The 23,490-nt window shown below is 40.6% G+C and overlaps 1 protein-coding gene across 3 annotated transcripts in view; it reads right to left on the bottom strand.

The window, feature by feature from the left end:
* Positions 1 to 911: 911 nt before the first annotated feature.
* LOC119650478 (protein expanded) overlaps positions 912 to 23,490 on the bottom strand; it is a 161,490-nt gene continuing 138,911 nt past the window's right edge. For all 3 annotated transcript variants that reach the window (XM_038053360.1, XM_038053362.1, XM_038053361.1), the window contains 3 exons: positions 9,258 to 9,337; positions 5,822 to 9,197; positions 912 to 2,749 (listed from right to left, as the gene is read on the bottom strand). In XM_038053360.1, the coding sequence (XP_037909288.1) occupies positions 2,121 to 2,749; positions 5,822 to 9,197; positions 9,258 to 9,337 (4,085 nt within the window). In that variant the 3' untranslated portion in view covers positions 912 to 2,120. The remainder of the gene's footprint in view (positions 2,750 to 5,821; positions 9,198 to 9,257; positions 9,338 to 23,490) is intronic.

Raw genomic sequence — 23,490 nt, forward strand, 5'->3', positions numbered from 1 at the left:
ATTTGTCGATTTGAATTTGTCGAACAGATGGCTGCGTGCTGGGGAGCTCTTTGCTGAGACGGAGGGGTTCATGTGTGCATTCAGGACTCATCATGAAAGAACAGGTGGAGAACGACCAGTGCAGAATGTGTGGTTCGCCGTTAAAAACGGTGGACCATCTCATTTCTGGCTGTACTGTTATGGCACTGGTGCAATACATCACCAGGCATAATGCATAATAAGGTTATCCATCAAAACCTGGCATACAAGCATGGGCTGATTACGGGATCATGTCCGGTTTACCGATATGAGCCGCAAGCAGTACTTGATAGTTCTGCTTACAGCATGTATTGAGACCGGCAAGTTCTGACTAATCGCCATACTCTACATAACAAGCCTGAGGTACTGTTAGTTGACAAGAGGGGTCGCTCTGCGTATATATTTGATGTTGCTATCACCCATAATAGCAGCATTGAACGGAAATACGTGGAGAAGAAGGTGAAGGCGTCTCGAGCGGATGGTTGTAGTTCCCATAATATTGTGATGTCCTGGGACTTTCGCACAGTCTGGTTGAAACCATGCAGAAGTACACCATTCTGCATACGTGCTTGATGTTACGGGGAGTTCTCGACGGATTCTTCCATTGACCTACCACCAGTGCCCCTTTAGGTAGTAGGTAGAATCGTCCGCGCTGAAATGCTTGGCACTTACCACCTCTGACGAGATTATGATAACTCAAAAAGATAATAAGTGATCCTCAATACATGAAAAGTTAATTGAAAAAGTGCTATTCAGGTGAAGTGGAATGGATTTTGAATAGATTTTGATTAAAAAATTGCTAGACAGTTCCTTTTATTTGAAACTGAAGAATGTTAATCATAGTTCAATTGAAAATACAGAATTCAATATCCATAAAAAATATAAAACAGAAGTTAATTTTCAATATTTTACAAATTTATTTGTTGTTTATAAGATACGTTGCTTCAACATTACATCTCACATACCTGCAAATACGCAAACAATTACAAACAATTGCTCACATATTCTCTTCGTAATAATTACTACAGTAAGTAAAGACATTTTCCACTAGTTTTACAAAAATATTAATTTCTTACTAGTCCTAATCATATAACGCATAAAATGGCGAAACAGTTGATTCCGCACATCGAGTGTGACTGATTTAACAATCCCTTCAAACGAATAAATACTTTCACTCTATTATAAATGCAAATTAAAGGCGGAACATGAATAGCGCACAGCTTCATGGAATTGCGTCCACGACTCGAGGGAGTCCTGCTGCACCAAGGATATCAAATTTCAAAAATGTAACTTCTTGTACGTTCCTCTAACCTGTTTTCAAGAAGGAGGCTTCTCTGGATTCGAAAGGATTGTTAAATCTCAAGATAATGATTATCTATTTGCGAAGGGTTTTAATGATCCTTCGCTTAAAAATCTATCAGTGTTTTTGTTTTAAAAACGGAACCTTTTATGTTATTATTATGGAATAATTATATTTTGAATGGAATTTTCAAGAAAAACATGAAATCATAGGAAATTACAACTATACAATATGCAAATAACGAACTTATGTCAATTGAGTTTCAATTGATGCATGTTTTTGTACAGATTATTGTGTATCAATTCAAAACCACCAAAGGATGAATTACTTAGACTACGAAATAATTAAGAAGGATTTATTCACTTTTTCTGCTTTCATATCGTCGTGAAGCTTCCTAAATCTGCGTATCTTCTATCAATGGGCCTTAAATTAGTTTGTTTTCAGTTAGTTTTTAGAAATTTTTAGGTTTTAGATGTTAAAAAACAGCACAATATGTTGCAACAACAAAGTCAATAATTAAATGGAGTATGAAATAAAAGGCACGCTTGAATGCAACTTAAGGAAATCAGTAAGAACCAGTTCCGGTCTGTTGTACAATTTAACGCTTCGTATACTTAGAATTTTGTTTTTCACAAGGATTGAGGTACGATTGTAAATTTGGAAAAAATTGTACCAAAGCTCAGGATCGCCTCGCACCTGAGTCCAAAAATGTGTCGTCCTAATACCATTTTCGCTTACATACTATTGCCTACGATAAACCTATCTAAGAGTGGATTGGGATCAAGGGGGGAATTAAAATAACTCATGAACTGGGCTGAGAATTAAAACTCTTATGTTTACTAGCGACCGGCGGTGTGGGGTCCATAACGTAGTTATTCGTATTCGCAACCGGCAGCGGTGGTAGTTTATCGTTCGGGTGACGATGGCTTATCGATGTCTTGCGTGGCTTTGCCAGCTGCGTTGTACTCAATCCTGATACAGGATACTTAGACTTACTCATATTAGTAGATAGCGGTGCGACGGGGGAGTGCACTTGCTGTTGCTGCTGATTACTTACTGCTGAAGATGTGTTTTTCGGGTGTTTGGGCAGAACGAATGCTTTTGTTTGCTTTAGGAGCGACCGATCGTTACAGAGAGCCGATATCAGGGGGAGATCCAGGTGTTTGCTCTTCTCCCGAAGAGCCTGGATATCAATTTGTGTAACACCTCCACTATTGTTGTTGGGAGAGCTACTTCCTCCGTTGCTCGTTATTGGTTCAGGCGGTTGGATTTTCGATGGGACTCGGTTGGTGACGGGAGTCGTCGATGAATTGGGAATGAGTGGGCTCAAAATGGGAGTGAGGGGGATGTTGGCCATGCTGCTAGCAATTTTGCGTTGTAACGAGGTGGAGCGTGGTTGAAGCGGAATATGCACATGGGGTTTTGTTGGTACTGAAAACAGAAGAAATTATAATTAATTATTTTAGCATCAAATTTATCTTAAAAGCTTGAGTAGTGCTATATTCTTTAAGTCAACAAAAGTGGGGTCAATAAATCTGCGCAGATGCGACAGATCATGCCAGGATCGGCTGTGTGTTTGGTGTGATTAGCAAGATAGCGTCCATCCTGGGCTTTTCTGTTTTTGGGACAGTTCTGGCAACGAGTCAGAGACCGCTATTTTCATATGTCGAAAGGCAAATTTGCGGAGCGTTAGTTAAGTGCTGACTGACCTCCAAAGCAATTGAGCAAAATTAATCCTATGAGGTCTTTACTATGTGTAAAGTGTCTTACAGTTGTGAACTGCTAACCAGCTGTCATCGGCCTTGATTGGATCATCGCAATATTTTCGATCCGCCATAAATTCTTAGGTAATAGGGTATAAGGTACCGAAAACCAAGAAAAACAAGCAGTACGAGTTATATGACCATTATGTAGTGTTTTTTTTGCAATTGATGGCACTATTTCTTTTTTTGCGCACATGCAATATAGTCAATCTAACCAAATGAAAACATGCCGTTGACGAACGTTTTGCTATAACTTTGAGCCCGTCCCATATCGACCGCGAATGTCTTCAATTCGGATGTGATCATGGCGTGTCTTTGGCTTAATTACCGTGAGCCGCCATTCATTGTTCTTTGTTTTCAGGCAGCACTTAGAACCATAGAAAACGACAAGGTGGATGACACTGCGATAAATTTTGGGTTTGAGACGTTCAGTAATACATCGATCACAAAGACCGCCACTTTATCCAAATTGCACTGATGCGAGAAGTCATTCCATAACGCAGTTCACTATTGACTGATAGTATTGATCCGAGATATTTTCATTTCTCAGTTCTGGGCAGGTCACGGCCAGTGACAGTGACAGTTCCTGTTTCATTAGGATCGCTCGTCATTAATTTAGTTTTATTCAGATTCGATCTGAGATATTCCATTATTGAACAAGTTGCAAGATCAGCTTTTCTATAAGACGCTAGGAAAACATTATCTGCATAAAGCAGTGTAAAAGGCGCTAGACATTTGACGTCCCGTGTCATTGTGTCCATAACAAGAACAAAGAGCGGTGGCGGGAGGGTGGTTCCTTGATAAGTATTGACAGAGGCACAAAGTGGTTTTGATATGCCCACCGAACTTCGCACACCTTCTCTAGATCCAGAGATGCAATGAAAAAGAGGCGATGCTTGCTGTTGCTCGGTGACCGCTGTTTCTTCGTGAGTAACCGCGCAGCGTGTATACGGAACGCGAATGCGGTTATCAAAAATGCGTTCAAAAATCTTTACAGCAGTCGTATTGGTCATTTGAACATTCCACTGGACTTCTTTTTATTTTCCTTTCTTTGGAACTGTCGTCTTTTTTTGCCAGTCAGAACGTGTTCTACCTTCCTGAAAAAGTCAATTGAAGAACTCACTAAGCCAGTGTTGCATCCCAGCTCTTCGCGTGTTATTGTGTGCTCGACTTCAGTGGCGCTGACAGGTGGAATTGCTCCGAATGTCGACAGTGCTTGTCGATCGTTAACAAAGCACTGTTCTCATCAGTAACGCACCAGAAGCTTTCGATATCTTGTGTGCGTTAGTATCGGCTTACAGATCTCTCCCATCGTCTGGTGTATCTACTTTATCGTAAAGATCTTTGTAGTGGACCGCTCGGGTAACAGTGTTCGCTTTCTTTCTGTCTCAATTGTCGTTGTTGTAAATTTGCGATTGGCCAGCGCGGGTGTAAGGGTGATTCTTTTCAAGAACCTTCATTTGGACATCGTCATTCTAAAGTCAAATATCTTAGTTGGTGAACCGGATCCCAAGGCTGATGTGCCCGAAGGTAGCGTAGGCCGCCTTGGGGATCATATCTTTAACTTGGTTCCACGATTCTTCGACATTCATAATGGTTGGTAATTGCGTGAGATAATTTCTTTCTTTTTCTCACGAAATCACCACCATTTAATATACGGGGGGCCAGTGCGGTCGTCCCGCTATTAGATCGGTTACTTGATTGATAACATGGCACTAAACGCCCGAATTTGAGGTGCGATGATTTCATAGGGAACGGCTTTTATTCAGGAACGGTGACAAAACGTCGCCGTTTTATGAGGATATAGTAGATTTGCCTTTTACTGTTCCCACTATAAAGTGTAGGACGATGAGACAATGTATTTTCAAGTACAAGGTTGTGACTGCCCGCAAAGGCGACCATAAGCTCGCCACCCTATCCTTTTCTCCATGGCACCTGTTGCTTTCTATCCTTTCACCCAAGTCACCATTAAAGCCGCGCACAGTGACATTATAGGTTTTTGTTTCCAGAAGTTGTCAAAAAGCATCTTTCTCGGCTTCGGATCGACCTGTGTGTAGTGCATATGGCGTGAAAAAGTGAATCCTGCAATCGGCTGATAGAATGGTGAACTTCATCAGCTGGTCATTAACTCGTTCGACTTTTTAATGACATTACGGAAACCCTCTGATTGTCAATTGAGTCCGTGGCCTACCAAAATAAAGAAGTTTATAAACATTTTTACCGCATTCGCGTTCTACCTAAGTCGCAGTTTTGGTACCGCATCAACGAGCTTCTTGCAGAGGGCAAATATCAGTGGGTCTTTTCAAAAGGGTTCTTGCGAGTTCCTCCGTCTTTCCAGTGAGGATGACATTATTTCGCTTGTTCTTTTGTTCAGACTAATTTACTTATATCCTTATATATATATGATTTCACTACAGGACCGGGGTCATTAGTATTTCTCCGACCTTCAGATATATCCACTATCTCGGACTGAGCAAAGAATGGATCGTTCTAGAACCACGTTGTACAAAACAGAAAAGAAAGGGATCAGGTATTTCAGGAAATCCTGAGCTAAAGCCGGTCGCCAAAATCGTTGATGATAGTGTCAAAGCTTGCTTGACATGCTATATCATAAATTAGTGTTGTTCTTGACGAAGCGGACGAAGGCTTACTAAAAGGTCATTCAACTTAATTTATATTCGAGAACGGTGGGTACCCTTCTCCTAAACTAGAACAAACCAATTTAAGTAGGTATACTTACTCGGTGGAGGTTTCTCTGTTGGTGCTGGCATCGGCGGCTTTTTAACACGACGTGCTTGATATGGTGGTGGTGGTGGTGGTAGTCGTTTAATTTTTGGTGTCGTTTCAATTGAATTCAAAATATTATCATCCGATCTTGATCTCGAAAATAATGCCTGAGGCGGTGGAATGTTCGCCGGTCGCAATGGTGGTGGCGGTGGTGGTTCATACGATGAACATAAGCTTGCAACTGATGGACTATACAGGGGTGAGTAGGCCCCAGGTAGTTGAACATAAGTGTCTGATAAGTTTTGTGTTGATGCATAGCGGGAATGTGTGGATATAGCCATCGGGAGATATGGTGTACTTCGATAGATGGCATGTCCTTTGCAGGTATCCCATGAACCAGTGTGAGGACTGCTTGTATGATATGCGAGGTATGGCGGTGGTGGTGGGCTTTGGGCCATTGCAGCTAAAATTGATCCTTGTTTGGCGTCCAGATATTCTTGCTGACTAACAGCAGGATCCTGAAGCGGGTAGATCACGTAGTCTACATCACTGTAGAGTTGTTGTTGGTATAGCTCGATCTGAGAACGAGCCAACTGACTTGTGTATACAGTGGCCAATTGGGGAGGAGGCGGCGGTGGTGGTTGCCTGGGAATCGTTGGTGGGGGAGGTGGTAGGTATTGACGAGGTTTTATGACCGGAAGCAGGACGCATGGTTGAGGTGGTGCCTTGACTTCGGGATATGAGTGTGGTGGCGGCGGAATAGCTGACATACTCTTGTGAGGCGTGTGCAAATTGTAAGGAACTATAGGTATGCCCACCGTGCTTTGAATTGAAGCCAAGGGACTCTGTGACGCTGAATGTGGATGAGAGATAGCCGAGACCGTTGGTGCGGCAAAGCTAGGCTTTGGATTTTCGCTTACAACTGATGTGTGCGCTTTCAGGATATTAATATGCGGCCGCGTTGTAATGAAACGAGCTGTTACTTCTTCAGGTAAAATTGCTGGATTGCTTGATATTAAATGCGATGTGCTCTGCTTTGGTATTGCCTGATGAGTTTGTGCTTTGAGCGTTGATATTCTTACTGGTTGAGGTTTCTGATGAGAACTTTGTGGGTATGGTGGAGGCTCCCGAAGTGGTAAAGTAATTGGAGGTATTTCACTGCAAACTGGAGGTCCCCGAAGACCTGTCTTCTGGTGTCTTGCATTGTAAGGAGGAGGCGATCGAGGTCTTATATCTACTAGACTTGATAATGAATGATGAATGTTACTGTCAATTCGTTTTGGAGGAGCTGGAGGATCTTTTAGCAATTCGTCAATGTCATCATTGTCCTCTGTAGGAGCGGTATCCTGGTGGCCTTGTATGTAACTATCACCTTCCAGCGGTAAAGGCAAAGTTACGTAATCACAATCTGAATCGAGTGTACTGCTTACGGTTTTCCTTGAAGGATATGTACCGCGTCCCACGATAAGGTCAGTTAGTTCTTCAGCACTTAGTAAAGTATGCTTGTTATCTGTGGGGTCGCTCCCGTCTCCTCTGAATGAACCCGATGCACTTATGTTCGAATCCGACCTCAGTCGGAACTCACCGATATCTTCATTATCCATACAATTCCCATATTGTCCGTCGACCGAGTCAATATTTGGTACGCTTCCATCACCGATTTCACTTTGAGGCTGAAAACTTCCGTAATGTGAACTTTCATGACTTTCCGATTCGGCGATTTCTGATGATTGTCCCGTCATTTCACTGCTGTTCATAGTATACACGCCTGAAGTTTCGGTGGGTGGGACGTGATCTAACGTATAAACACCGGAGATGCATTCGTCCTCGCCGTCATTAGTTGAAATGAACTCATTATCAATGAATGTACTAGCACCTTCGCTAAGAGTTGAATTCTGAGCAGTATGACTGAATCCCAGCTCCAAGCTACTTGAAGTGGATGGACGACGGACTGCAGAGGCTGGATGGGCGGATAAGGAAGATAATGTAATTGTGTCTGTAGCCACTACTACGGTACTGCAAGTCGAAGAACATTGCGATCCTATGTTATGCTGTGAATTTGGGGAGTCCGTTTCATTGGCTTCCGCGCTACCTCTAGACCGATCGGTCGATGGATCTGTCGTCGACTCGCTGCTGATCGATCGAGTATTTGACCGTACTGATAATGCAGCCAAATGGTCTTCTAAGTCCTTAAGAGATACTTGACCAACGGATGAGGTTTGCCGACTCACACTTGGTCTGTCCAGGAGATGGGCCAAAGCTAAGCTCTCGGTTGACGGAGCTGCTATCGGCACCGCCGGCGGAGTGTTTATCATTATTTCCAGTTCATCTTCTGAATGCACGCGATCACTCACGATCCCTGAAGTTGTGTTGGAGCTCGTACTTGATATCACCGATATCCTTTGATCATTCTTATTTTTATATGGCAAATTAAGGCTTCTCGAATACATATAGCACGCATGCAAGCTACTGCTCTCCTCCTCTTCTCGCTTCATAGCTTCCTTCAGTCGAGCTGCAACTTTCATACTGAATTGGTGGGTTTCCCTACACAATGTAAGGATCATTTTATTCTTTTCATCGCTTGATGAGTACAGTGTTATCTTATTATCACTGGAACGTATTTCGAATTTCTTACGTTCGAAACTTAGCTTAATAATATTAGGCCATAGGAATGTAATGGGTTGAGTATTTTCTCCGCAAATCTTAATACCTTTAGAATAGATTATAAAATGTACAGAACCTGCACCGGTTTCACTTTTCGAAAGTTTCATTCGATAAACGTGGGCATTGATTGTATCATGCAATGCGCACACTTGGCGAATATACGTAAGCTCAGCATCGGCTCGCGACATCCCCCGATTTTCCCGGTGACACGCTCTCAAGGCACTTCTACACCACGCCGAACCGATACTTGATGGTATATAGTCCTCAATCTGGAAATAATCCGGTGCAGCGTTGCTGGAAGATGCGTTCGATGAAGAAGCGGACACAACTGGGTGTATTCCGCTACTGGTTGTTGCGAGCGATGTTGACGAGGTTGTAAGCGATGATCCAGCACCGCCTCCAATACTAGGATTATTAATATTACTACTGCGACTAGTACTATTACTACCGCCACCAATGGCACCACCCCCACCCCCATTCGATGAGTCCACAATTTCATCGTCCAGCGGATAGTCCCCAAAGTCTGCTTGTAAGGCCAGACCACTTAATAGTACCATAGATTGTTCGGAATAGTCTTTGGGAACATCCCGGCTGCATGCGTTTGCACGCAGTTGTAAGTAATAGTTTCGTCTTGAAGTTTCATCTCGTAGCATGAACGGACTCTCCACATAAAATTGCACGCGAAAGTGTAGTTCCAGGAGAGGGCGACCATTTGCATCGAGACCCTGGGAAAAAGTGCAACTTATCATCATCGGTTCGTTTCACAAAAGGACAGGATTACTCACGTGTGTGTGTGATGAACGCCAACTTTTTGGACCATACTTGGAAAGTTTGCTCTCGGGGTCTGCGAACATATACTCGCCATCTGAAACAAAAAATCATCTTGAGTGAGTCTTCCTCATTTAAAGAAATTGAATTTTCGCCATTAGCTTTTCCATCGATTCACGAAAAAAATAATTCAAATACATGCTGTGTGTGTCGAAAACTAGAACCTACATTATATATGCAAAAATGTAGAACTCAAAATGCCAGTCATTGCAATGCGGCTTGGTTCTCTTATAATGCAGAGGGCAACCAAGCTACTGCGCAAGGTAGCGACCGGTTCAACGGTGCTATCCAAATTATAAATGCGTGTTTCGTTATCCATCCAGGATATGAAGTAGTGCCGAATTTGGGAGCGTTCTGCAATGCCAAAGGCACCTTCCCCTCTTAAACCCTCTAGACATCTGGGCATGCGTACATACGAATCCAGCATTCCCCGAATTGAAGCACCCAAAAAAACTAAAACAGGCCGCATTCGGCATTTTTATCCCCGCGTTCTAATGATTCTTTTAATGTTCTGTCAATTATGTTCAAATTGTTGTAAAAGACCAGGAAAAAACTTTCCAACAAACTCTACAGAATTTGTTTTTCGCTTAGATGAGTGTGAGATGACTTGCTAAGAATTAAATTAGCTACAATTATGCTCCATCATTAAGTGGATTTTATTGCTGTGTTTTCAAGAATCTTGAGTTCGATATGATTTATTTTGGTATTTAAAGTAGCAAACAAACATGACCCCGGTGCGGCTGAGTATTCGCCTTGATTACGGTACTAATTTCGAAGTTTTTGTTTTATTTATTAAAGAATGGGTTAGAACAGGATTTCCCGTTGATTTTGGAACCTAGCTAAAAGCACTTTCCAAGTACTGGTTGCTTTCTCTAATCCACTTACATGTTCCAAATTAATCTGTTTAGGTGGGGCTCGGAGGTATAAGTTGACGATTTTATGAGTCAGAAAAATGCCTATAAAATTGTTTGCTTTGAGGAAGAATGGTGGGTTTCGTTTTCTCTTTATAGAAAATTACGAGAATGACATGTGGCTTTAAGTACATGACAAACATAAAGTCTGCTCTCTGCAAACCTAACTATACTAATTTTCGGAAAGAGTCTATACATATATTTGGTTCCTGTGGTCCCTTATGTACGTACCTTTACACTATATCGCTTGAAGCCTGCTCAGACAAGCTAGCATTTCTCTTTCATTGTTCTGCACTGTGACGTTTTTGGGCGATCTATTTGTCTGCTTTCTTGAGATATTGGAATTGCTACTCTCACTTAGTCTGTGACCTATGCATTGCTACTTTTGCGTTTTAATAAACGTGCTGTTTGACAATGACGTATTGCAGACAAATATTAATGAAAACTTTAAGCTGTTACAAGTCAGTCGTGACTACCTTCCACGTGTTTCTCCCATATAGCAGTGCAAAAAGCGCATTGGCACAGATTATCTTCACATTGAGGTTGATGTTGACATAGTTGTGCTTCCAAACTTGATGAAAAATAGTGAACGCGGACCTCGTCGCCGCTATTGGCAAAAGAGTCACTTAGATCATCGGCCGCAATACTGTTTCTATCAATATCGATAGAAAAAATGTGGTGACAGAGAACATTTCGTGCTACCATATGTAGCTTGTGAGTTTTACACTCTGATACCGTCTCTTCAGAGTTTCCGGACTCCATTGCTCAGGTTATCAAAACTTAAGTCTTTCAAATTCATTTTCAACAATTCAGCCCTGGGAATAAAGTTTTACTTATACAACCTAGTAACGAGGGCGAACATGATGTTTAGGGTATCAAAACTAAGCCTGTGGTTGGTTTCTGTCTATGAAATCCATGGATACCTTCAACGCTTTCCACAAGCATAACATCAATATTGTGGTTGAGGTATTTTTACAGTAAGATAGGAAAAGAACTGAACAATATTCAAGTGATACATTGGTTTGTGCGGAAAAATGTCCACACGATTAACTGGATATCGCCATAGAACACAAAGCGATTTTCTAGGAAATATTTTTCTAGCATGTCTTGCTCTGAGGTACTGGACTACTTCTTGGCAGAAGTTTGGGGTAGTTTTTATACCGAAGCCTGGGAAGGAAAACTATTCAAAAACAAAGAAGTTCACGCACGTGCTCAACATCAACTGCGTGGAGAGCCTACTAAGTCAACTTTTCACAGGAAGGAAGGAGTTTTTGTGTGTCTTCCTAGAAACTTTAGGTTACCAGTAGGTATCATGAGGGTGATGATACTTCAGTTAGGTGGATGTAAGCTATGCTAATGCGCAGATTGCCGCACAGTGAAGTAGGTGTTGATTGTTAACTGATAGTAGAAGCAATGTAACAGTGAACTCAAGGAGGTGCGCAACCAGAATCTACCAAAACACGCCCAAGCTTATACACACGACGTAGGTGCTGGTTGTTGATCCAGAGCTCGACACGGTGTGTAGAAACATACAACGCTGTTCAGGTATGAGCCCTCAGTAAATCCAAATTAAACCACGATTCTCTTATTAATAATTAATATTTGTTTTCCAAAAATGAGGGCGAATAGCCCTTCAGCTTTCGCAAGAAATGAAATATGTTAAAGTAAGCAGCTTCTTTGGAACAAACATGTAAAGGGAAAGATCGAACGAATTTTCACAACTTATTAGGACTTAGCCCTTATGGAGTAATGTGGATATATATGTTGTTACCATTAAGCCGATGTTCGTCTATGGGTCCATGGTGTAGGTTATGGTAAGACAAAAGCGTTTTCACTGTAAGCTAGTCCCACTGAATAGAACCGGCACCATGAGCACGACAGCGCAGCTTCGGATTCTACTCAATTTGTAGCTTTTGAATATATATATCCAGAGCACTGCAATGCGATGAGGGAAGCTCATAGACCAATTTATTTAGAGATATTGGGAGAACTGAATTAAGTACTTGTAATATCTTCGGATTCTCAGATCCCTATACATCTGTTTGGAAGAAGATATGAAGATATGATCAAAAACGTATCCGGGATATACTGAGGTCTTTTACACCCATGACTCGAAACAGAACAGGGTTTCGGCCTTTTCCGGTTGAGGTGAATGCCATCCTAAGGGCAGCAGCCTGTTTGATTGACGAGCGGTTACCGGATTCAATACGGTGGAAATACTCTAACTACCTATTCACTGTGGTGTAGAAAGAAATAAAATCTCGGATGCATTGTCAAAAGAAGGTTCAAATTCAGTCTTGCCGTGGACGCCTCATACATCAGATTTTTAGTACTAGTGTGCTCCATTTCTAGCAGGTAGCTGCACATCACATGGAAATCTGGGATAATTCATTAGGCGGGGGAGTCGAGTACAATGGACCACTACGGTTTGAGGGTTCAGAGACTGAACCTCTTCCCTACCTCATACACACACACACCATCTATAACATATTCTCGGCTATCCTGTTTATCAAATATTCTACCTGAGGCAATTGATCGAAAAGTTTTGAAATACCACCCGAAATTGTACCATCTTTCAAACTAGAACTTTGAAACCGCCTATGATAGCATAGCCAGAGTACAACTCTACCGGGCCCTGGGAGAATTCATTACGCCTAAAAATCTGATTAAACTGGCTGAGTTAGTCATGACAAATAAAGGAGGTCAAGTTAAAGCAGGTGGATCACTATCGGTGGCATTAACTTCCAGAATTGGATGAATTGGAAAAATCCAGAGTTCAGGAGTACCATTCTGATTTTGTCATGATAATCGCTGACATATGCTGGTAATATCGACAAATGCCTCGTCCAGATTAACGCGGTACAGTATTTGTAAAGGTAAATCAACAAAAGTTAAACCAATATCGAGAGCAGCGCCCAGACTGAGAAAGTCATCGAAAATGTTAATTTATTTAACGGTTTGAGGTCAAACCTCACAATCGAAAACAAAAAACAATGAAGAAATCGGCAGAATTTGGCCTTCGAAATTTGACAATCAACCTAATTTAAATGTGAAAATCTTTATTACCTTTCACGGGGGAAATATTCCTTGCGTTCAGAACTCGACGGATAGGATTAGCACAAATGCCCCATTATACATATGGGAAATCATTCAAAGGTCGATCCAGGCAATGTGCCTTTATATTACCAATCGAACCATTCCACCTATATCTCTCTGGATTTGCACTACTAGAAACATACCCAGTGCGCCCATAACTATTGTTACAATGTTGAATACCCCTAAGTTCATTTTATAGCTGCCAGATTTTGACAGTTAGGCTAATGTCAGTCAAACTAGGCTAATTCGTGGAAAATTCGAAGTTTTTTGGATAATTCGAAGTATTTTAAAAAAAAGTTGGACTTTGAACTTGATTTATATGTTAAAATTTCTTGCTTTCTTCTCACAGAATGCCAAAAATTGAAATAAGCCCACGGTTACTCTTTCACATTTAGGCTCTATGGTTTAGTCAGTTGAAACATGCAATCAGTCTGCAGTCAGTTGCTTTTCAAAGGTTTCTGTAAAACAAACTCTTATTAAAATCGGTTTACTGTCTTTCTGTCTGTCTCTCCGTTACACACATTTTTCTCAGAGGCGGTTATAGCGATTAACATCAAATTTGGTCGAAAGGTGGGAACTGCGAACGCTCACGCATAAAGTGAGTTACATAATTCTATATCAAATTAAAGGGGGTCCGTATATATGCAAAAGGGAGTGTACATTTTTTTTTCAACAAATATAGTCATGGGGAGTATCAAGTGAAAAGTGGAGAGTTCGGTTGATCGAAAGTGATCATTTTTTTAACGGACTCATTCTCAGAAACTATCCAACCGAAATATCTGAAAAAAAATCATGAGGTTGTCACTATATGGTGCCTAAGCTCCGAAATACCCTTCATACCAATATCTGTTCAAATAAAGTTAATAATAATATATTACTGCAATGTTTAGCAATTGGCTGTAAAACCACCCTTAAATTTATCCTAGCATTACAAATTGCAACAATGTAGCATAGAGCATGATCCTACTAAGTTTCGTGGAAATCGCATATTACTAAAAAAATTATAATAGGTCAAAGTTGTCGCTTCTTTGCAAATTTAAAACTTTGAATGTGTTAAAACGATCAAGAAATAGACCGCTAACTTTAGCGAAGAAGGCAGCTGCAACTTGTGTGATGGAAGGAGGGAAAAAAGTCTGAAATAACTAAAGGTTTTGAAGATTTTGCCAGTATATTGCTTGCTTTTCTTAAATTCAAAAATCTATTTTGCGTAATGTGAATAGTGGAGATACAGATAAAAAAGATTTGAGGTCCTACAAATCTTGACGCTGATGAATGTGTCCTAAAATGGTTTGATCAATCGGGTGATTAGTAAGCCCTTGGTTCGAGTGAAAGCAGAATATGCTTCGAAAGTGATTTCAAAATTAGTACGGGTTGGCTTTAATGTTTTAAGAGCAAAAACAACATTACATTTAAGCGTGTTTGTGGTGGCGCCCGACAAAATTTCGGTGTAGTGGTGGTAAGCGGAGAAATAAGCGCCTAACATTTTTGATTGGATCCAACATTGACGGTCCTGAAGAATTGCCGTTGGTGACGATCAAAAAGTATGTCAACCCAAGATGTTTGGAGAATGTGAAGAATTAAGTAGTGGAATATGAATCAAATGAAAAACAGTCGATGAAATTGCGAAATTTTCACAAAATGGCTTTTGAAGTTGACAACTATACAGCTCACAATTCTGTCCCTCAAACAGAAAATGTAAAAGTCGAATTTTTCCCCGCAAAAATAAGCCAGTGGATCAAGGGATCATTAAAAACTTCAAGCACTACTATCGACGTCTTCTAGTTGAGAGCCTTGTCACTGGCACTTATATGGACAAGAACAACAAAGTTACAATTGAAATCCTTCAAGCTTCACGATTGGTATATGTAGCAGTCCACGGAATATGGTCGCTCAAAAAACATTTGCAAACTGTTTCAAAACAAGCGACTTTTATCGCTCCAATACTGAAAAAGACCTTGTAGATTTTTAGCTAATTGAAGTGCGTAACTCAGCAGAAGATAGATTTAGTTCACAATCCAGCTGTTACATATGAGGAGTTCTTAAACGTTGCCAATAACGTGCAGATGGGGATATTGTGGAAAACTTGAAAAGACAAAGGAGCGAAATTATAAGCGAAAAGAAACCACTTCCATATAGTTCAGAAGCTGTAGAATACATACGAGAGTTGGGGCGTTTTATCGAAGCTCATGGCAACGCAAACTATTCGATGTTTTCTGCTTCAAATTAAATTTAAGCGATGAATACAAAGAACCAGATCAAAATATCTTTATACTTTAACAAAGTGTAATTGCGTTAAAGTATTATGTCATTAATTACATTACCTATTATAAGTTTATGACTATAGTATAGAAACTCATCTAATATCTGCATATTTAAATATACCGAATAGGTATATACATGCTTGTTTTCATTAAGTATCTACTCCCGACTTCGGTAATTTGAATTTTGGATAATTCGTAATTTCTCATTGGTCCTCTCAATTTCGAATTAACTAGGTTCGGCTGCTTTTGTCCTAGTGCATTGCTTTTCCGATTTCTTTTGTTTCGCAATGATGTTAGCCGATAAAGAAAATAAAATCGCGGTAATAGCACTACATAAGCACGAGATGGAGAAAAGTGCAATATTCAAAACACTAAAAAAAGCTCAAACCGTGTTCATCGTGGTATAACTTTTTGAGTTGGTGATGTAAAACACCACGAAAGACAGGAAGGAACATGTACTGTTAGGACACGGTTCGAAACTGACGGAACCCGAAGCGTAAATAAAGCATTATGTCCCGCAAAATGGGAATATTGAATAATTCAATGTCTCCAAGACTTAGGACTACCAGCTTACAAATGATGTATGAAACATTTGCTGACAAGGGGTTAATCAAAAATAGAGTAGTAAAGTGCAAACGGCTTTTACAAGAGTATGCAGGCAACAAGCATCAAACCATCCTCTTTTTCTGACGAAAAAGTTTTCATCGTAGAGGAGTCACTTAATAGGCAAAATGACAGACTGCGATGATGTCACGAGTATCCGTTTCTGCGAAAAAGGGGTGAAAACATCGGCAGCGGAATATCACTCAATCCCTTTTCGAAAATCAGTATTCGGGGTTTCCCCAGGAGTCTGCGCCGGCGCATAAGGCTCGCTCATCTCAAACATGGCTCGAAAGCGATGTCCCTAGTTTTATTTCTGCAGATAATTGGCCTTCTGTTAGTCCAGATCTTAATTCATTTCACTACAAATGATAGTCGATTTTAAAGAGCATAGTGCGCCCAAGAAGGCGCCCAAATATCGGCATGGTGTGTATCGCAGTAGATGACCGATCCAATCGTCTCAAAGCCTGTAGCATTTTCCTATTCCTTAGTATATTGACAGTAATTATCATTATTTTAGTTTTAAAACATTATGTGGTTTGGTTTCTACATCCGTGTATGCTTGTAACAATATTTATGGGAGTACCTTGGTACACAACAGGATCTCAACCCCAATGAGAAGCCTATGCAATCACAACTTGTGCAATCATACCACAGGCTTGAAAATGCATTGAAATACGTAAGTCAGGGAATATGAAATGAATTACTCTCTGTCCGACAACCTTAATTCAGTCCTCGACATAATGTTTATTTTTTTTTTAATGGAATCCACCACTTGGAGATATGAACCGTGGACCAAATAAGGAACTCCTTCTGAGCTGTCTTCAGATTGGCAAAACGATAACATTCTTCCTGGAAGCTGACTCTTTATAAAGACATGGATTGACAAGCTGCCTCAATTTCTACATCTGCCTTGGCTAGTAAATACTTAACTTTCCTAATGAAAGTCTTCTCTAGCTACACTTTTTTATATGAAAGAAGCTCCTTACTTGCGGGATATATTTTTCAATGAGAACAGACTAAGAAGTAGTCCCCAGTGGCAGCAAGTGGTTTTAGACAAAAAACGACTTTTCCCAGTCAAATAATCCCTATCGATGCGGGATAAACTTTCCGAAGCTCTGTAGTAGTAACGTCGGGGGTTACTAGCGACCCCTTTGAAGAACTGACATTAATTCTGATTTAATCGTTGCAACTTCCTGTCTTTGGTACTGCGCCAATTGCAGGTAATCAACCAGTAGATTTTCAACATTTAAATTAAACATGGGAAATTATTACTCATTCCCTTCTTGAACCACTTAAATTACCAAAAGGGAACCTCTACAATCGGCTCCGTCAGCCTAAGTACCACCTACAGCACCCTTTGGAAATAAGAAAGGCAAAAACCGATCAAAACAAAATTCCATCAGAGAATTCGAATTATGAGGGCACTAAACTTCAAGTATATAGAACCAATATCAAAAACTTGTTCCTAATTTTAATGTTTTTCGCTTCGCTGGAATGGCCGTCGAGGCAGAGGTTCGTGTTCGAGAAAATAAAGCAGGAATACAGGGAATCCATTTTGGATGGATCCCAATCATTTCGAGGGCCTTTATCATTTTGGAATTTCACCTGCCTTCTCCCGAGCGATGACAGGAAAGACTTGGCCCATCTTAACAACAATACATGTTTTATTCCAAGCATAAAATTAATGCTACCATTTGAATTTAGTATTATGGGCAGAAGATAGAGTTGCCACCACAGAGGGTTTGTTTGAATGGCACTTTCGTGCTAGAAGTTCTACCTCAACAAATCTGCTTCGAAGGATACTGGACGGGTTGACCGAAAATCAGTTAATGGGCCGGTACAGGCTGAACACATTGAAGTTGCAAAATGTTCAATGCTTGCCGTGGATGAATTCCAACTCATCCAGGCGACAACCCTGAATTCAATGTTATCTGTTCCGAGATTCCTCAGAAGATCACTCCAGGTGTGTTTTGGTGGAATTCCAGGTACCCAAGGGGCTCACAAGATACCTTTAGCAATTTCTTTGCCTGTTTTTGGCAGAACCCATATGAATTGAGGCTTGCTTGCCTGGACCTCTTCAAATTTTTATCTCTAAGTGCCCCATACTCTTCAGTTGTTGCTATGTCGTCGCTGTCTCGATCATAATGACGACCACGACGACGATGTTGATGCTGATGATGATGACGGTGATCATCATTATCATCATGATCACCGGCAGCATCATCTCGCGTGGTCCACAAAGTTGATTTTCTTGAAAAATTCTTTTCAAGCTTGTACCACGTTGTGTGTACGTATGTTCTGTTGGGCTCCAGGAGGCTCACCTTAACTGAAAGGAATTTGACCCAAGTGTTGTAGAATTATCATTTTTTTGTTGTTTGTTGTTCGTTGTTTCATGAGGAATATGTGGGTAGTTGGGAAGAGGAATATTGTTGCATTCCATCGGCTTTGAATAGTAATTAAGATGAGGTCGCATACTTGGGTCGAAGATTGCTTTAATCGAATATTTGGGAATGAAGATGGTTGGGTTCACCTTATTTCAGTTAGTGCATTTATAGTTCCCGCACCTTTGCGGCAAATGGTTGTCAGTTAAAAGTAGTGCCGAATTGTGCTTCAATATGTATAAAACACAATAAATGATCCTGAATTCTAATTTTTTATTGCATTCTCAATATGAAGGATCTATTCTTGTATAATTGTGAACTGATAATCGTAAGAAAATTTCAGTCATTTACTTTTTAAAGAATTTATGTAGTAAGGACAGAAGATGAAGTTAGAGATGCCTAAGACCACTTTATAGTGAAGTGATCGTCCCATCCTTGAACAAGTCGCCGTGGTAATGGAACTATATACCACTTCCATCTTCCATCAATTACATACGTAATATCGCCCTTAACTTAGAACAACATTCACAACATCACAACTTCACTTGCCATTTCGTATTTCCAAAGTTTGTCACAAAAAGGTCGAAACTGAAGCAAATCAAACGTTACTCAATCGAAAGAAACTCATTTTACCTCATTACACGCGTTTGTGGCATTAATTATTATTATTACTGAATAAAAAGGAAGCACACCGCATCCTGAAGAACTATTGTGTCTTTGTGATGAACACAGTGTACCTATCACAAGGGTACCCACTATAATCCTAAAACATTTCTTGATTAGGTTTACAGATTCTCGTGAGCGTTTTATTTTATTTGCTGCCAAAAGCATATTTAAATGTTTCCTTTCTGCACCTCATGATTATGAGTTCTTTCCTAATTATCGAGAAATGTTTTGGTCCATAGAACGAGGTTTCTGCACTTCCCGTTGCTAGCTACTCTTTCATTGCTCTCTAACCCAATATAGCGCAGAACCCAGAATATACAAACTTGATTATACCGAGGCAACCTATTTAGTTTAATAATGCAATACCATCCCAATTTGAGGTGGACCTGGATATGTGTGCCTTGATGGTCACCTGACTGGCAGTTAGGGCTGCAATTCTAGTTCCGTTGGAGGCTGAACACATCTGTCCAGGCATATATTTCCACCTGTTATTGCTGTGTTAATTCATAGGTTCAAAGTATTTTTTTAGCACAAGGAGTCCTATATCCTGCTCCTTTTTCTATAAACGACCTATCTGTATACCAGGTTATCATTTGCTAGTGTATTTCGGTATCAATATTTATTAGAACATTTTTCCAATTTGACGTTACTCCCGGACATTCTGAAGATTGGTCTCTTCGTGTGCATCTCCATTTGGATAGGGAGAGGATCGCTCCTGAGAGGGTTTTTAAGAATGCGTTGGAGCATGTTCTCATTCCCCAGTAACGCTAGCATCAGCCAGACTTCGAGCATAATTAGCCGCTACTATTTTTATAGGCTATCGATTTTTCTTATCATTTTACATTATCAGTCCTTCGAAAAGTTGCGTTTTTAGAGTCAAAAAATCCCGAATAGAGAATGAATTGTCCAAGTCAGACGTAATAGTTTTTCCGTTTTTGCTATTTTCTGAAGGGTAAGGTAAGGGTAAGGTAAGAAAGGGCCCACAACGATCATCAGTTTGGTTCAGTTCAAATAAAATGACAATCCGGTGGTCAGTTTCCAATCGTACGTTCTAATTGCTTTATCAATTAGAACCTGTTTATTCTTGGCCGTATGCAACCTCAACGTGAAGTCAAATGTTAAGATTAATCGGTGATGCTTGGTGCAAATCAATGATGCGTAGCTGTTCATATATTGACCCACTTTTAAGGTTTTATGTAAAAGAGAACTTTATTAAAATCGATTCACTGTCTGTCTGCCTGTCTGTCACACCCACTTTTCCAAAAGATTTAAACCGACCCGAACCAAATATGTGGAGAGTCGTTTCTTATTTACTTGGAGGTTAGGCTAACGAATTAGCATAAGCATCGTATGCTGCATGGTGTGAGACAGAATCTGAATAAAACAAAATTCGGTGGTCACGGCCGACCCGAATGAAGCAGGCACCATCATTGTCAGTGGTAACGACTTACCGGGTATTCAGCGATTTAAATATTTTGGATGCTGAATTGCACTATGAAATTGTTTCAGCCATCGGCGCAACTTGTATGAAGTTCAACAACTCCGAAATTTACAGCAGGGTCATTCTATAAAAGATAATGAACGGAGTCTCGGAGAAATGGAGACAAGGATGATGCATTGGACCAGTAACGTAGCATGTCATGATTACAGCCGAAATGAGGACATCCGCGATCTAGAAGGGGTGGCACCGATCGTGAAAAAATTGCGAGAGAGACGTCTTCAATGGTATGAACATATAATTCGTGGTAAACCCTTTCACAGTCTGGCCACCAGCGACCGTATTTCCACAAACTCCAAAAAGGCAATCATTTGCCAGTCACAGACCTCAAGACAAGCATAAAAATTACAGTATTCTACAGTACTCTATAATTAAAGGGATTGGAAAATCTGCCTGATTTAACGAGACAACAACAACTGTTTAGGATCAGAAAAAGTTTTAATCGTTAGTTTAACCGTTGGTGTCAGTTCTTTTATGGTCCTTAATAGATAATTACCCTATATTCTCTTCTTCCTTTAACACGTGCACCGCCGTACGTATCAATCTGATACAAATTGAGTTTATATGTTGAGGCATACATGTGGCCATACATATTTGGTTTACATGTATACTAATACTTATTCAACACCATCTGCAAACTCCTCAAAAGTATAGAGAGATAACCGCTATGGGTGTTGATTGGATATATCGCATCGCAAGGTGGAAAACCTCTTCAAGTTACCTTTTTTGTGGGTAGAGTAGGAGAATGCGTTTATAAATATTGTCAGACTCTGGCAACGGTACGTTTCGGGTGGATCCGTTTGACACATTGCCTCGATCAAGCCCTTCCGCTCTTTCTTATATAGCTTTTAAGTCAAGGAATTCCGTTCACTAACGAGAAGGGAAAGGAGGAAAAGAATGGAAGAACCCCTTGCCATCTGGTCTCTCCCCGGTTTAGATCTTCTTCGCAACAAGAAGAATCCGAATGTAATGCGCAACACCGCTCCTCAGCAGCTCTCTAACAATGTCGTTTGGCGAGAGTTTGCCTGTGTCTACATAAACATGTTGACGAATTCCATCTCGCCTTACGCAAGAGAAAGAAGTGAAGTGAAGTGAAGAAATAATCAACATCGCTTTCGATTCAGCCAAGGATCTAAATTGCCGATCAGTCGCGCAGTCTATTTGCCTCTTAACTCAGTTTGTTCATAGACGCTGATCACTTCCACGATGACCACCACAACCGGTTTTGAATGGTCTAACGCGACTAGAAAGAATGGAGACTTTCCAGTTCTGCAATCAAACCCCGTTTGTATTCTGACAAACCACCATAGTTCGAGCGGGGTTCGAAGAAACATATGAAAGACCCTAATAATAATAATATCATCAGTAATAGTACAATGCGAGTTTTAGTTTTCTTCTTTTCTTTCTTCTTTCAACGACATTGAGTATAATCAGGTGGTGGAAAGATGTCATATTCAGGGTTTGGTATTTATCTTATGGTTACTCATTCACTGAGTTACGAGACTTAAGTATGTGGATAAACCCATCTGCAGTGGAAAATTGAGACCCAACGATATGGTTGCCATAAACCCCTATGAGGAACACGTCAACCAATCTATGCGCCATCCTTATCGATTCCTGGCAATGTGTCTCAACACCCTCCATGATTTTACGATTTCACTGTTTTACGAATGACCACCTCACCTGTTTCTAGGGCGACCCACTCAAATCGTCGCCGTTTCTCAATGTGTCACCTATCTATCCTCTTCTACTTCCACATTTTTAACAAATAGTCCACGGCTCTTTAGTCCGTGCGGCAGCGAAGTTCCTCATTTGTTATTGTCTCAGGGTCTCAGGATACTCTCAGCAGCTATGCCTCTCCCCCACTCTATACACACACACAATTCCGATCAGTTGATGAAAAGTGCGAGCTTGCAACTAACAGTGGTATTACATAGCGACACTGTTGATAAGAACAACGCTCCCGATATATGCAAATGCTCTTGATATTTCACCCAATAACTCAAATAGGAATAGTGCGATTACCTTCCAGACCGAGGACCTTCGTCTCCTTCTTCAAATCCAGAGCCATTCGACTAATCTTTATGATTCGAAGAGACGGTAAGCAGATGTGCTACTAAGGGCTAGGTACCGAGAATCATGCGACTGGGGAGTATTACCCGAAAACAACAATGTCTTTCAATGAATGATGAATAATCTCATTCAGACTTTAGGCCATCAATTTTCGATGAGTAGTAGATTTGCCAAGCGTATATCCTGGATGTTATGAAATTTTGTGAATTATAAACATGCAGGTGCCTTATTGTGGAAATCTTGGCCACTCAGTATAACCTACACCAAGCAAGTAAAATCCACAACCAACCCTTCATTTGAGAAATGAGCCTTAATTCCCACCTTACTTCATTAACACAAAATGGAGAATGCGACAAGGTAGCTACCGAATTCCCCATTCCATCAATTATTGCATTTTTGTACATTCTTCACGCTAACAAGAGGCTTTACTTAATCCCCTCTCTGAATGCACTTCTCATAAATAACAACCGAACAGGAAAAAACCGAATGACTAGAAGATGAAAGCTAGAACTCTCTCCTGGACATTATAATCATCATCTGTTTAGTACCCAATCTATTCGGTCTTATAATGTGGTACCACGGCATTGACTTCTAGGCCATTTCTGGCGTCTGCGCCTTCGTTCCTCATCACTCAATATCCAAATCCAATCCACATTTCTGTTTCTGATGCCAGTTTTTAAGCTGCTTAAGTGGAACACGCT

The sequence above is a fragment of the Hermetia illucens genome, chromosome 1 (genome assembly GCF_905115235.1).
Source record: "Hermetia illucens chromosome 1, iHerIll2.2.curated.20191125, whole genome shotgun sequence".
Lineage (NCBI taxonomy): Eukaryota > Metazoa > Arthropoda > Insecta > Diptera > Stratiomyidae > Hermetia > Hermetia illucens.